Source organism: Centrocercus urophasianus, unplaced genomic scaffold, assembly GCF_019232065.1.
Source record: "Centrocercus urophasianus isolate 14NV4802_14NV808 unplaced genomic scaffold, USGS_Curo_1.0 seq_18, whole genome shotgun sequence".
NCBI lineage: Eukaryota > Metazoa > Chordata > Aves > Galliformes > Phasianidae > Centrocercus > Centrocercus urophasianus.
In genome coordinates this window covers 12,491,420-12,507,396 of record NW_024884733.1, presented here as the reverse complement: position 1 = coordinate 12,507,396, position 15,977 = coordinate 12,491,420, and the positions used below count along the sequence as shown (strand labels likewise).

At 39.6% G+C, this 15,977-nt stretch overlaps 1 protein-coding gene across 6 annotated transcripts in view; it reads left to right on the top strand.

Moving 5' to 3' along the window:
• Window positions 1-4,230: 4,230 nt before the first annotated feature.
• Window positions 4,231-15,977, top strand: part of PTBP2 (polypyrimidine tract binding protein 2) — a 46,657-nt gene continuing 34,910 nt past the window's right edge. For 4 of the 6 annotated variants that reach the window (XM_042819170.1, XM_042819169.1, XM_042819168.1 and 1 more), the window contains exons 1-2: window positions 4,273-4,355; window positions 5,878-5,908. In XM_042819170.1, coding sequence (XP_042675104.1) covers window positions 4,348-4,355; window positions 5,878-5,908 — 39 coding nt within the window. In that variant the 5' untranslated portion in view covers window positions 4,273-4,347. Of the gene's footprint in view, window positions 4,356-5,877; window positions 5,909-15,977 lie in introns of all 6 variants that reach the window. The other 2 variants (XM_042819165.1, XM_042819171.1) reach the window with 2 other exon arrangements.

Below are 15,977 nucleotides of genomic sequence, written 5' to 3'. Positions count from 1 at the left end.
TTCTCCTAGAATGCCCAGCCAGCCTTTAGACTGGCTGTCTATATGTAATAATAGGGATCCATACATTTAATTAGATTGAAAAGCAGAGAACTTCCTATCCTTTGCCTTATAACCTCACAGACATATCTTTGCTTTCAGAAAGAAATCATTCATTTCACCTGTTTCAATGACAGAGCAAAGCGGTGGGAAGAAAGCTGCAGCCCTGCTTTTCCCATGACACAACCCTCGCGCTGCTACCAACCAGCTGAGGCAAAGAACAAGTCACCTTCAGTGTATGAAAGACATATGCAATCATCACATATGTAACAAAAACTGATCTTCAGACCTAATGAAAGTAAATGGGCATGTGTTTATAAACAGAAAAAGTGGTGGAAAAAGGTGTACCTGCTCTGGGAATAAATTTCCAGATGGATATGCTATACAAACGAGAGAAAGGTGAGCAGGCAAATGATAATCTAATTGCCAAAATCTGATCTTTTAATCTCTATGAATGCTTAGTAAAGTGCAGTATGAACTCTCATGTTTTAGTATTTAAGACTGTAGAGAACAGTAACACTCCTTGCCCTTCCAAAATAATCTGTCTTCTAGGAGAAATACTAGAAATAAAATGCTGGAAAATATCCTGTGGGACTTGGACCAGTAAGACAAGTTCTGACCTGAACTCAAAAAAATTACTTTTACTTAGGGTACAGCACTTGTAAGAATTACTTGAGTAGCTTTAAAACTTAGTTCAATAAAAGAAAGTAAATCAACACAGGCTGTTGGAAAGAAATGTTGATTAAGGACATTGTTTGCAGGAGTACAAAAAGATGAATAGCTACTTATAAATTTTAGGACTTTGCTCAAAGTCATCTAGGGAATTTATGAATTATGAAGTTGATAAGAACTGATTTAAGATAGAATAATTTGGTTGAATGCAACAAAAACTGGTAAATGGAATGATCAACCTTTCAAAAAATATCCAGAGGAACAAACGTACTTAGCAACACCATCCACCCTTTATATAAGGAAAACAAAGAGATGATAGAGGTATCTAGTTTTGGTCATTCAGACAAGTGAAAAGCTGTTATGTACAAGTATATCCAGCAGCAAAAGAAATAAAATTCTTCACAGGAGTCAATATGTATGTGTTTTAGGATTGATTGACAACATGATATAGTCTCAAAAAAAGAATTTGTTGAAGTTCTGTGCCCAGATCCCTTGAGATTAAGGTGATACGAAATTAGCAGGTACACTCTTTGATACATGAATAACTTATTACTTATCAATTATTACTAATAGATTACTACAAGAGTTTATATGAAGGTACAAGAAAAAATAGTGTCTATTTTTACAGTAGAGGGAGGTCACTTGTAGCATACCACTGGGACCTCTGCTGTTCAGCATATTCTTAAATGATCTGGAAAAAGGAGTGATTATGGTGGTGACCAAGTTTGCTGATGATGCTGAATTATTCATGGTAATAAAAACAAAAGCTGACTGTGAAGAATTGTGGAAAGCTCTCATGATAATCTGTGACTGAATGATAAAATGGCAAGTTAAATTCTGTCCTGAAAAATGGAAGTAATACGCAGGGGGAAAAAAAAAAAAAAAAAAAAGCTAAACCTTACATGCAAAATGCTGGAATCTAAAATGAATGACTACCACACAGGAAAGAGCTTAAGTTCTGCAAAAATATCAGCTCATTGTTTAGCAGCACTCAAATGTGGAATTCAGATTTGCTTTATCAGTAAAATAATAGAAAAACAAATACAACAAAAAATATTAATCTATATAAAAGCATTTGGTTTGTAATGAATAATGAGGACCATCACAAACTTCTAGAGTAGAATTAGGAAGGGTGTAGATTAAGGTAAGATAATTTACTGAAAATATGGAATGACTTCCAATAAAGGAGAAGTTAAATTTACAAAGACTCTCGGTGTAAAACTGAAGGTGGTATGTGCATTCATGAATGGTACGGTTAGGATAAGAGGGAAAACTACCCATCTATTTTGTTAAGAAAACTAGTAATGGATAACAAAGGAAATTATCAGGCAGCAAGCTCGAAACAAGCAGTGAGAAATATGTTTTACATAGTGTTCAATTAAATTATGCAACTTGCTGTTCTCAATGTTGTGAATGCCAAGAGGTATTCAGATAAATGCTTGTAAGAGATATCCTCTGCAAATATAGATGCTGTTTTTTCCTCAGCAACTCCAAACTCAGCACTGAATTTGAGACAAGGTACTTAAGACAGTATCTCTGTATGCTTCCTAATTCCTACAGTCTTTCACTAAGCATATACCACTAACCACTGAATTGCTGCAGGACTATTCATTATTCACTGCTCTTGAAATAAAAAGGAAACAATCAGTGAAAGAGAAACATTCAAATGTAATAGTGACCAGAGGAAATTATTTTGGAAGATATATTACTGCAGGAGTGTGTATAATCAACGAGTATACAGATGTATAATCAATATGTATACAGAGAAGTTAGGCTGGAAAGCTTATTGCGTTAGAGAGGGATAATTAGAAATGAATGGAAAGCTTCCCCATGTCCTGGACTCACAGAAGAAGACTCCAAGAGGAGCAATCTCGAGAAAGAGACCCTTCCTCCATGGCAGTCAGCCCTTAAGTGGGGTCTAGGAGAGCTGCAGCCAGGCTCCCCCCCTTCCAGCAGCACAGGTTAATCGCCTTCACCTGTGCTCCTGCGGCTGACTCAGTGCTTGCCTCAGGTGATCAATCAGAGGTTCAGGCTGTGATTCAACAGTTCCCATACAGAGTGAGATTAATAGAATTTTAAAAGTACTGAGCTTTTCTGTTGCTAATAATAATCTACACGCTTAACTTCCAATTAGAATAAGATGAGCACAAGATACAAACCCAAGTGTTTCATAATATAACCAGTAAATATGGAGGGTTTTGATAGAGGTGTTTTTCTGAATGGTTGTCTATTACCAAGCATTTCAGCCTTTTTCTGAAATACCCGGTACAACACTTCAGCAGGAAGTTAACAGGGCAGAAAGAAAAGGTGTCTGAGGCAACTTTTTTTTTTTTTAACCTTCTAAACTATGAGAAAGATAAAGCAAAGACTTATTACAGAGAAAACAGATGACAAACTCATTGCTTATACTATCACTGTTTAAGAATATACCAGACAACGGTGTCCAAAAGCATACTGAAATGCTTTTAAAGACAAAGCTCCTTGAAGAGGAAATTGAAATACTGTATTGAACAAACAACTGAATGAATTAATGCATGTTGATAGTTTGGTGTATTTTTTTTTTTGTCTTCTAAGATTAAATGTTCTTAGTTAATTCTAAATCAATTATTTCTTTTATTTCTGGATTCAAGGTGACCAAAGTTTTGCTCTACAAATTCACATCCATTCCTACCTCTCCCATCTGTTCTTTTGCTAAGTAAACGTTTCCCAAACATTGGAAATTCAGTTCCAGTTTCTGTTCTGCTGTAAACAATTACTGCTTTCTCCTCCATCTCCACTATACGGAGGAGCAAATCACTCAGAGGACAAACTGAGTGAGTGTTGCTAGTTCATCTATCAGATGGCTTCTGGTGGACGTCATGAAAAAAAGAGGAAACTGGAGTATCACAGAAGAGATGCAAAATGGTTTTAAGATGACTCCCTTTAATGTCCTTCTATGCTTGGGATCTTTTAGGCACATTAAGGTCATTTTCAGATTTTCCATCATAGGTATGAAGACATTTTCTTGAATGTAACTTAAGACTATAAAGTGAGTACTGCTTTCTAGAAACCTCGCACGCCCTATGAAACGTTAAGACCAGGCAAAAACGCGGGCAAAGGAACCAGGCACGTGCTCTGCTACTGGAGTTGCCGGAGGAGCGCGGCAACAAGTTCCGTTCAGAGACGGAGCACCGGCGCAGCACCGATGGCACAGTCGTCTTTATTTCTGAAACGACACCGGTTGTCAGCTACAAAGGAGACCACCGTCTGTGTCTCTCAGACAGACTCTCACACAGGGCAGGAGCTCTCCCAAGCGAGACGGCGCCCCGCACTCCCGGAAAGCCCGCCGACACGAGAAGCACCGCCCACTTCCACGGCGCGCCGAGCCGCGGCCGCGCCCCGTTCCCGCCCGAGGCCTGGCAGGCTCGCACCGCCTCACGGTCCGGGCAGCTGATGGCAGAAGCTTCAGGCACGCCTTCTGCGCGCGCTCGGGACTCCGACGCATGCCCCGTGGCGGTGAGGGACGAGGAGCGGAATCCGGCGCTCGGCAACGTTCGGCAATTTCCGTGCAGGCCCCGCCGCCATTTTCTCGCAGGCTCTCCGTGCTTGTCGGTTGCGCGGCTCTCCGTCCCGCTGGTCAGCGCTTTGTCCTGCTCGGCGATGGACGGGTGAGAGCGACGGCCGGGGCTGGCGAGGGGGTGGGACGAGGCCCGGTCGGCCGCGGCGGCGGCCGTGCCGCCCGCTTGGCTCCTGGACCTCTCCGCGCGCCTGGTCCCGTCGCGGCTGCGGGGCGTGGGAGCGGCCGCCGCCCGGCGACGAGGGGACGGCCGGGTTCCGGCCGCGGGCGGGCTGGGGCGCGGGGCCCGGAGCCGGGTGGGAAGGGGGAGCTCGGCCTCCCCGCAACGCGGGCCCCTGCCGGGGTTTTGGGTTTACGTAGCCAGGGCTTTGGGCCGCGCGATCCCGCCCCCTGCTCCGTGTGCTATTGCCCCGCGCCGCGCCCGGGAGCCCCTCGGCCCCGCCGTTGCTCCTGGGCGCGGGGCGAGGAGCCGCTCCGTGCGGCACGCGGCGTGTGTTGGAGCGGGCTGGGGAGGAGGAGCGATACCGGCGGGAGCTCTTTTGTTTTAGCCCGGTAGCCCTCTGGCTTCCTCCCCTCCCCAGGTAGAAAAATGCCTTTGTGTATGCGGGAGACAGGCTGTAGGAGCCACAGAAAGGAACGCTCCGGAGGAGCCGGGAAGCAGTGAGGGCCTCGCTTTGGCGGGCAGAGGGCTCAGGGCCCGAAGTTTTGGACCCGGGGAGGGAGGGAGCTGCTGGCTGCTGCCTTCATCAGTATAAACACAGCACCTTCCTGCTGCCAGATACCCAACAAGTTATTTGTTTTGGCTCAAACACAGAAGCAATCCCTTTGGCATGCTTTAGGAGCGTAACCTTTCAACTTCGAGAGTTTTAAAGGCTTATTATGGTTACTTCTGACTGTCGTGTTGGGAGTTACAAGTCCGGCCGAAGAAGTCTTGGCACTGATGAGTGTTGTTACGCTGTGGTGCTTTCACCCGTTCATATTTTACTTTTTTTTTTTTTTTTTTTCTTTTTTTCTGGTGGTGTTTTCTGCTGCCTTTGGAGTTTTGTTGCATAGTGTAAGTTACAGCGTTCTAGCGTCTAGGAATCTGCATCTAGGAAGATGGTGTACCTTGGCGTACCTGTTGCAGAGTTCCATGTAGATAGGAGATCTGATGGTTAAATTTTGATACCAGCCAATGTGTTCTTTTTCCAAGCTTGTTTCAAAACCTGTGTTTATTGCTTTCTTCTGTAAGGAGTTCTCTGAGTTGAACTGGATGCCTAGTTACGGGGTTTGTGAGAAAAGTTCTGTGTTTACTTTTAAGTTGTTCCTTTTTTCACCCGTTTGTGATCTCACGTCATCCAGAAACCCATGTTTCCTAAACGTACTTCCTAGTAGTGTGTTGCATTAGAATAACATTTACCTGAAACTTTGAAGCCTATGAGCAGGTGGAGCTTCCGTAGTTTTCTCCTTTATATTCTGTCATCTTTTTTTTCTTTGGCCACATTTTTTGGATTGGGAAAGTTGTTAACTAGTTTGACTCCTAATTACTCTGATGTTGCAGAACAAACCAACAAAAGCCCTTGGTTTTATGAGAACAAGTTGGTTGACTTATGTTTCTTTTTTTTTCCTTACAGCATTGTCACTGATGTTGCAGTTGGTGTGAAGGTAGGATGTGCTCTTAACAAATAAGCGGGTACACTGCTGATACAAAATGAACTGCTTTGAGCATGTGTCATTGCAAATTTTAAGACTTTAAGCAGTCACTGTCAGCTGATATTTAGTCAGCAGTATATGCTTTATTAACAAAAAATCCCTAGAGATAAATTGGAGGCCCTACACAAAAGACGCTTCTAGGCACTAGACTGTAAACAGGAGTTCTAAATTAATGTAGTGCTATCACATTCCTATTTTAAAGCTTTATTTTGCAGACTATTTTTCAAAACAATGCTGTCTCTTGTTTTTTGTTGATGTTTTCATCTCCCCTCATCCTCTTTCAAAATAGTTAACGCTGAAATTAAACAAAGTTGTTTTATCAATACAGGAAAAAGAGAGTGCTAGAGTTTACGTAGGCAGAGAAGTAAACGTTTTCCTTGCTTGATTTTTTTCTCTCCAAGTTTAGTTACAAACTTGTTGTATTTGTTGAAACAAGGAAGGAGTTTTCTGTAGGTTATTAATTATTTATTTAACTTCTGTATCCAGTTTTGTTGCAAGAACTGGATCAGTACTTCATAAAAACATCTTGAGAAATAATGAGAATGGAAAGATCTGTGGGAGAAGAGAACTTAAATTGTTAATTTCAGGGTGTGCATGAAAGTTTTCTTGTGAATATGGTCTCTCCCACTTGTCTGGGGAGTTTGAAGCTGTGTTGCATAGCTGCCTTTTCACCTGAAGCTGGTTTATGTTAACTGCTTGGTGAACCAGGTTTGTGTAGTTAAGCTGCCTGGCTCAGGTTCAGTAGTGGTTCTGCTGGATTTGGGCTAGCCCTTACGTAATACAGTTAGCCTTTAGATAACAGTGGCTACTGTGTTGGGTGAACCTGCGTTATGTTTGAGTAAGCTCTCTTCTAGGAGGAGTTGTAATGAACTGTATGTTCTGGACCTACCTGGGTCCGTGTGTGTGTTCAGTACTGCAGATATATCATTCTTGTACAAAAAGTACAGTTATTAAAGTACTTCTGTGGGAGCTCATTCCATTCAGAAATACAGACTGGTACAATTGTTTCCCCATTATCTGGGAGGACAGTGTCAACTGCCTACAACTGTAGGAGTGTATTTAACAGTTAAACTGAAGTCTTTCAGAAATAAACTGCACCACACGAAGAACTTTGTGGCAAAACAATTCATAAAATCACTCTCATTCATTTGTAATGAAGAAGCAATTTCAGGCAATCCGTGTATTATTTGAACATAAAATTCTGATGTTCTTAATTCAGAAGTTGATTCAATATCAATTCTTAGTATGAGTAACTTAGAATCGTACAAGAATGTGAACATTCCTGAAATACTTTGTGTGTAGAGCAATTTTGGAACCATATTTTCAGGTACTAGCAAGACAATGAATGAAGGCACATCGAATGACATAACTACTTCTTTCTGCTGATTGTAGAAATTGTGGATGTAATGTAAGAAAGGCAAGGGAAGTGTATCAGAAAATGATTAAGTTAAATACAGGGAAATGCAAGCAAGTATATAAAGACATGATCTTTGTCACGTGAAAATGGTATTGTTGGTATAGAAGGAAACAATCTATACACAGGAGCATAGGGAAGAAAATAAAGACAATGGTTTTCTGAAGGAAGCTGTTAATAAATAGGATAAGGTGGACTGTCTCGTAGAGCTTCTGTAACTGTCAGGACACCAAGAAGAATGTGACGTGGAATTTCTTACCAATTCATATTCATGTTTGTATAAGCAATCTCATGTTGGCTCTCGTCATATTTTCTAGAAAGCATTGTGAAACACTTGTGTGTTTCTTTTCTCCGGTGGATGTTTGTGACTATTAAGAAACCTAATGCTCTAAAGCTGGGGGATACTTTACCTGGTAGTAAGTATAGATGATTGGGAAAATTCATGGGGCTTTAACTTAGGTGTCATCTGTTATTAGGGGTGTATTGGGAGTGGGTAGAGAGCAACTTTTGAGTGCCAAGGTCTTGCATCAGCAGACTTAATGCTTGTTTAGTACTGCTTTTATCATGATTGGGCAGCCATTAGAAGCAGACAAGGATTTATCTGTGCTTGCACATGATGACTTACCCAGGCTGTTTGTGTGACCTTACACTTGAAGTTTTTTATACCTGCTGTATGTGTGCTGATCAGCTATAGAGCTTATTTCCTTATACTTGGAGAAAAGGCCTGTGACCCTTCTCTTAGAAAATACGGTTTATCAAAATCATCATCAACTATGGAAATTGTATTAACTATTTTGTGGCAGGCTGCTTTTGTAAGCAGAAAAGTGAGCTTGTTAGCTATGTTTTAAACCCATTTGTTAAGACTAGTAGTGGAAGTTAGCAAGTGTAGACAGGGGAGAAAAAAATGGGTTTTCAGCTTTGGGAACTGTATGTAGGCGAGTATAAATAAAGGGAATAATTGCTTTTAATATTCTCAGTTATATAGTCTAACTGCAAATTTCTAATGAGGTTGTAAAATTTAAGTTATTACTGTTTATTTGAGCTATGCAGCATGGCTTGATTTAAAGTATTTTTGTTCAACCAACTCTTGAGTGTTCCATCTTTATTTTATTTGTGTGCTGAGTCAGAAGAAATTAAAATACCAAAAGCTGAGGAAAGCATTTAGCACAAAATGAAGGAGTGGAGAAATGATGAATGTTATTTGAAAGCTTGGTTTACGTGTTGTAAATGTGGTGTTCTGTCTAAAATCTAATACGTAATGAGAACATACTTCCCGGCTAATATCTGTCAGAGAAGCAGTCTGCTTATTTTGTGGAAGAATTAGGATATGTCAAAATGCAGATGACTTGTGGCAATAATGTTAAGTAATTCATACTTGATTTGATATGTAGTGTCTTGTTTGGCTGACTTGGAATTCACGGCGTGCTTTTGCACAAAGTACACCCCTTTCAGTACAATTTAGGTAGCAATATGAAAATACTGAGTTTTAACTCTGTGTCAGGTGTTACTTTGTGAACTCCCACTGTTTATAAACAGTAGAACAACAGATTTAAGGCTTCCAGTAGCGACAGTAATACTGTGTCGAATGTTCCTTCTTCAGGTTTCCATTTCTTGAAGAAATTCTGTACATCTTAAGTTTATGGATTTGTTTGTGCACACTTTTGAAAATTGCCATGTTATATAAAATGTTTTTTTCTGACTGTACATTTTAGTTGCTCTGTTTTTATTACGTGTGGCCCATAGTATTTAAAACAAAATGGCATTCTAAATTTCAGGGAGTTTCAGAGACAAGTTAGCATCTTATGTCTGTAGTCAGTGAGGAATGTCAGTTTTGGCATTTTGACATCTGGATCCAACAGCTGTAGTTAGAATTGCTGTCTTGTGTTCTCCTTACAGTTACAACACTTTGATCTGGCCAAGTAAACTTACTTGGTACTTGGAGTGGTGGAGGCCTTTAGACACAGGGAATGTAGGCAGTATATAATCTATCTTTTCTGTGGAGAAATAATGAAAATCTTCAGAGATACAGAAGCTGTGATGGAAAGAATGTACCTCCCAGAGATGCAGGGAATAACTGTATAGTTATACAGTGAGCTGCTAGTTGGTACTGATAGTTCTCTTTGTAAGCGTGGGCCACTTCAGCTTACTGTATCACCTTTCTCCTGATTGGCACAAGTAGCTGTGCAGTGAATGTGGCCTGAGCAATTGAGTGACTCATTTGGGGATGTGCACTGCACGTTTCAGGACGGCTACAGTCAGTTTGCTTATGACATTCTACCTGATGAGCAGAAAAAGTGGTGGGGCGAGGGCTTTCTTTCTTTGTTTGTTCTTCTAATATGTGTACTTGGTACATAGCATTTGGGAATTTGTAACACTGTGGAGCTGCTTTGGGTTACAGTCTGGCCAAGAGCGGAGCTTCAGCTGCCAAATATGAACAGCCCAGGTTATATCTAGGAAAAGAAAGCTCATGTATTACTGTAAATACAGGTTTGTTTTGAAGATCTGGGAGTAGGATTTTTTCCCAAGAGTGAGAGCATCAACTTTTTTAGAAGGCGTAAGAAAAGAGGAAATTCATTGGGATTTTAGTTGGTAATGTTAGGGTTGGGTGGGAGATGCTAGAACATGGCATACTAGTGCTTTCTGTTAGCTTTCTGACAAGCGGTCTATCACAAAGGTCCTCTTTTCCCTGATTGCTGAAATTTAACAGTGTGGAGGAAAGGCAGTAGCTAAAACCAGCACAAAGTTGAAGGAGAGAAATAAGAGAGCGCTGAGAAACAGTGTTTGTAAGTACTCCCTAAGTAGTATTCAGTTCTTTTTTTTTTTTTAAACTCAAATTCTGAGAGATTTTCCTAGGAAATTATAGAAAACTGAGTGTTTTTTGCTACTAATAATGGAGAGCTTCATTATGGTGGAAACATTTTGGTCATATTGTGACTTTTTATTTAAGCTGTTTGTCATATACTTTAAAAAGGAAGCACAGAAGTAATCTATTAGAAAATCTAGCAAGTTAACAAAAGATAAGTTTAGCCTCCCTTTAGGAAAAGAAAAAATGTATTTTAGTAGACTTTTTCCTTCTGTTTCTTTTTTTCCCCATGATGTACTGTTTCACCATGATGGTCATCATTCTTAGATAAGAGGAGGGCAGTGAAAGCGTGGGAAATTGATTCTCTTATATGGACAAATGCCATGTGATGATCTGCTTTATTTTTTGTAAAATACTGGAGTGTTTCTCATACTAATTGGGCTGTTAGTAGGTTAGACCAAGTTTCTGCTAGGGGCAGTGGTACAAAAGCTGTTTGCCTGTGAATTGGACAAACTGTGTTAGCTGGGATAATGATTACAACTGTATTCAGCAATATTTTGTTACAGCAGCGCTAGTAAGGAAGAATGTTCTGAACATTCTAACAGTGAAGTGGGAATGATGTGTAGATTTATTTCTTCAGCGGGAGTATGTAAAGTATGTCCTTGATGGCAAAAGCAACTGAAACAATACAATGAAAGACACCTGTTTATGAAAGATGTTAAAATGGACCCTGTTGAAGGTGGCTTTCATATTTTTTTCTCAGGTCTAAGTCTGCTACAATTCCTCCTTTTTATTTCTGTAACTTTTTTTCTTAAGGTGACAAAATGATTGGGTACTATGTCAATTAAAAAAGAAAAGAGAAAGCTGAAAGTGGAGAGAGAATAAAAGTATTGAAAATTTATACTGTGAATGCTTACAGGAAATTTCTGTTGTCTGTTGCAAATTGGAAGTCACTTTTCCTTTGTAAGAGAACACCTAGATTATGTATTAATTGAGAGGACTGCGGGAACAGAAATGTGATCATACGGCCAGTCTGAAGAGCTCGATGAATGTCAGCGTTAGGATGCCTTTCCAGTTTCTTAGAACTCGTGAGATCTGTTTTCACAGGCAATTGAAGCTGCATTCCAGTTTTTCCTGCCTCTGTGACACCTAAGGCACAAATGTTTGAATTATCATTTCACAAACCTTTCTTGGGAGCTTAACCAGGTTGAAACTGAGCTGACACGGTTATGACTTACGTCTTCTTTAGTGCATTGGGGCAAATCTGACATGACTGCATGAGCTCTTGTAGCAACATAGATTTTATATGTCTTGTGATGGGCAATAGAAACAAACTGCTTAGGGCCAAGGAGAAGATAGGACTGTTGCTTTTGGTTGTGGTGTTGGTTTTAATGAGATTGTGTTTTTACAATCTACTATGGGGACCAATGTTTGATTTCAGGCTTATGTGCTGTGCCTTTTATTAAGCTGCAAATACATACAGCTGTTTTTAGGTTTTCATAGATTCAGTTCTTCCTTGAATACCTAATGTAATTATTGCATTAAAGATTTTACAGTAGCACTGGAACTTTCCATTCATTGTTACAAGTATAGTAGGTGGTCAAGTAGGAAATACATTTCTGATGGCTCTTTTAGGGTTGTAGAAACTGCTACAGAATAACACTTCTAGATGCCATCCTATTATTCTGACTGATAAGGTAAGACCATATCCAAACGGTATCTCCTGAGTGAGCTATTATTGCCTGTTCCAGTTTTCTCCCAGTTGTGTACGTCTGCTTCAGAGTAACTGTTTCTGTGCTGGTGAAAGCAGAATAATAAGTCTGACATGCTGGAATAAATGATCTTTGTACTTCATCCAGGGCATTAAATTTGGAGTGTTGACTCGTCTTTGGCTAGATTTCTGACTGAAGTCTTTCATTACAGTTTCAAAGTTTGAGTTCTTTAAAGAGAAGCTGGGCGGCATGGTTTAAGTGAAGGCTCTTAGCACTTCAGCGTCCTGGTGAAGCATGCCCATCTTGATCTCAGATACTTTGAGAACTTTGGCTCTTTTTTCACATTGTTTTGATTGAGAGTCTGGAGGCTTTTCACAGGAGTGGAGACTTGTCTCCTTTCAGTTTTAAAGGCTTCACATTCCCTTGATTGTGCATGCTCAATTTCTGAGAATTCTGTGGTATGTGTTGGGCTTATAGTTGAAAGAGAAAAAGCGAACTTTTTCCTAGATAGATCCTTACTTTAATATTTGTGGACTCATTATTTCAGTTAATTGTTAGGAGATGTCCCCAGCCAACCATACATTGTTTACAGCATGGAAAAGGATTGAAATAGGGAGAAAAAGAATACAGAGGATAAAGTATGGGAAGGCAAACATATTTTATCCTGTTACTTCACAGGGAATTTAAGGCCAAGTGATGTAATAGGATTCTGAAGCACTCATGAAGACGTACCCCATATATGTAGGGTTCTGATGAAAAGATAATAAGCTTATAATTGAAATCACATGCTTTATAGAATACCATGAAACAGCAGCAAATTTCTTTTAGGTTTTATGTATTGACTTGGTTTGGCCTGTCCTGACTGAGTCTTCTGTGTTCCTGTATATGTGAGAGGTGTAGCAGTCTCTTCATTAGGAAATTTGGTGTACGTGTTTTGATAGCGGTGCAAAGTCAGAGAGTATGGCAGGTCAGGTATTTCCTTTTCACCAACAGTATTTATGTTGTGTATTTATGCAGTGTTGCATTAGAAATGTATCCTATTAAAATAAGGCATTCATTACATTCTGTTCCATCACGTATAAAATGGGGGGAAGAAAAAGAAGAGCACCATATTTGGGTGTTTAAAGTGTGTTGCCCTGTCCTTTCTAACATCCATGCCCCAAAGTTAATTCAGCTGCTGGATGCTGAAGTAGTTGGCTTGCATGTGTGTGTCTTGGAGAGGGATGTTGCTGTCTACGTTAGAATTCTCATTACAGTCTCCCATACTGCCAGATTTCTGGCTCTTGCTTTTAAATCGTTCCCAGATATTGTTAGAAATGAAATATTTTACAGTGCTGTTAGAATTCTTTATATCATGAGCTGTCTCCTGGCTTGCTGTTGGTGTATTCCTGTGCAGCTCAGGTTCTCTTTTGTTCCCTCATGGAGGGGAGGGATGGGGGGCAGGAAATCATCCTGTCGTTGGGAGAGGTTTGGAACATCTGCATGTTGTGTATTAGAAATCAGAGAATTTAATGAAGCAGTATTTTTGGTATCTTTTTTATGTTTTCTAATGGATGTCAAAAAATGATTTTAGCTGATGCTGATGACATCTTAAAATGCAGTTAGTTTATTTGCTTATTGTTTCTAGTATTATCAGTTCAGTGTTTGTGTAGTGTTAGAAGAGACCTGCATGTTCACACACTGCTGGTAAATTCGGAGTTTGTTATGTTATGTGCAGGAGCCTTCGTAGCCTTGGACTACTGGAAAAAGAGCTGATAGTATTTCTCTTCTATAAACAGTTGTCAAAAATACTCCGATGTTTGAAAGACTAAACCTCTCTGGTGGTTCTCAAGCCAAAATTGAAAAGTTTGGTATCTTTTTTTTGTGGTTTAGTAGCCTTTTCTTAAAGGATGGTGGTAGTAGCTGTAGTAAGGTCTGGGCATTTTTGAAATACTTAACTCCTGTCTGCAGTGTGAGGAAAATCCTTGGTAAGGACTTGTAAATAGTGGTTTTTTATTAGCCTGGAAAGATGGTGTGACTGTAACAACTTCCTGAAATGGCGTAGGTACTTAATATAACTTGTGATAGCATGAAGTCTCAAGTAATCTGTTGTGGGGGAGCGGAGGGGTTGGAATCTGGAATCCAGCTACATAAATTTAATTCCAGTAGTGAGGGATTCTGAGTTAACTGTGACTGCTAAAGCAGGGAGCTAGAAGATTCATTTGCTAAGCTAGTTACTTAATGTAATTGTTCATTTGAATTGTGGAAGAGCCGAAGTATATACAACTGTATTTACTGAGAGATTTCCTTACAAATTAACTGAAATATAGAAATGCTCTCTTCAGTTTAAAGTATGGAAAAATTTCTATATATGTATATTTAAGTTCCTTTGAAATACATATTCAGAGTCTTGAGTTGACAACTTATTTGTCTTTTTCTGAAAATGTCAGTTCTGCATAGTTTCCATTGGTTGGTTAGAACCATAGGTTAACATGCTGTTGCCACACTGTGCTGTTAGAAGTACTCAGTGACAGTGGGCAGGGTATGATAACGTTGCACTCCTTGAAAGGGCTTTGGTTCTGCAAGAAATCTAAAGTTTGCTGACTATAAGAAGTTAATTTGATGATTTCCTGATTTACTTTGCTACAGTACTTTGGCAGATGTTGAATTCAGAATGTTTGTCCATGAACGTCTATGGCATAGTTAGTGTTTTAGGTTGTACACAAGGCCAGTACTGCTTAATGTTTTTCTTGACATTGGTAGGAATACAGATGTGGCATTGAAAACTTCTGCTCCTGAGGACTGGCTGTGACCTTTGAATAGTGTACAATCACAGTTTGTACTTCTTCTGTCCTTTGCAATCTTTCCCTTGTGCTAAAATGAGCACTCAAGTAGTTTCTCTCATGTTGCTATTGGAAGAAATTTCCTTTGCAGCCTATGGTTGGGAGGGAATTTGATGTGGTGGCTTCAATTTGTTTGGCTTATTTAATTTTATTTTTAAACTTAAATTTGGACTTTTCTGTTGGTCAGTGTTTGTGATCTTCCGTCTTGAAGTAGCTTGATGCACAGCAGCTTACAAAGATGGGGAAGAGAGCTAAGTGAAAATTGCTCTTTAATCTTCCATTCTTTATTGAATTTGATTCACCACGTTCTTCAAAGACATGAGCTTGTTTTCCTTGTTTCTGAAACATTCAATAGAGTTGACCTGAACTTGACGGTTTATTCACATTGGATGATTTGACTATTGGAAGTGGTGTGCTTGAGAATAAGGCTGCTGTGTGCACGAGATACTTGGGAAGTGAGCTGTAATTCTGAAATGCATGTACAAGTGGTAGAAGTTTTGCCCTTGAAGTAGAGTACAAGTCCTTTTTGGCCTATCTCTGTTAAAGAAAAAAACACGTGAAAACTGGTCCAAACCCACAAGTTGAATAAAATCCTACCTTTGCTGAATGGATGTTCAAAAAAAAAAATAAAAAAGTTGGCCTCTGTCATAATTTTGTAGGTGCTTATGTCATTATAGCAGTGTCAGTTGACTTACTTGAAATGCTTATATTAAATTGCTTTGTAAAACAGCTGTCATCTTATGAGACCTTTTTGAAGTAAATAGCAATTAACAGCCAGCTAACTGCTTTTGATTTCTGTAATTACTCTGTTTTCAAGTAGAACGTGACTTCTTTTGCTGCATAGCTTTTTTTAAGTTACATATAACTTGCATGTTCTTCTGAAACAAAATCGTAACTTAAAATTTTAAGTATAATGACAAAATCTTGTAACAGGCTATGTAAATGTTATCTGAGGTGTTAAATGTGTTTCAGAATGGAAAGAGAACTTTTAGAATTGCTCCTAAAACACAACTGAGTAACCACTCTGACTGTTTAGCTTTTGGATTTTTTGATTTTGGATTTTTTTTCTGCTATGAGTTAAGAAGCGTATCAGGCTTTTGTAACATGTTTCTTAGGAGGCAGAAGTTTATATAGTCATTTTTACAGTCTGCGAGTCTGAAGTTGCTCATTTAGGCAACTTTTTGAAGCTGAAGACAGTTGGAATGAATTCTAGATTTCAGATTTGCGAGGTTCTGTAGGGTTTGGGAAGAGCATTCATTCATCAGTACTG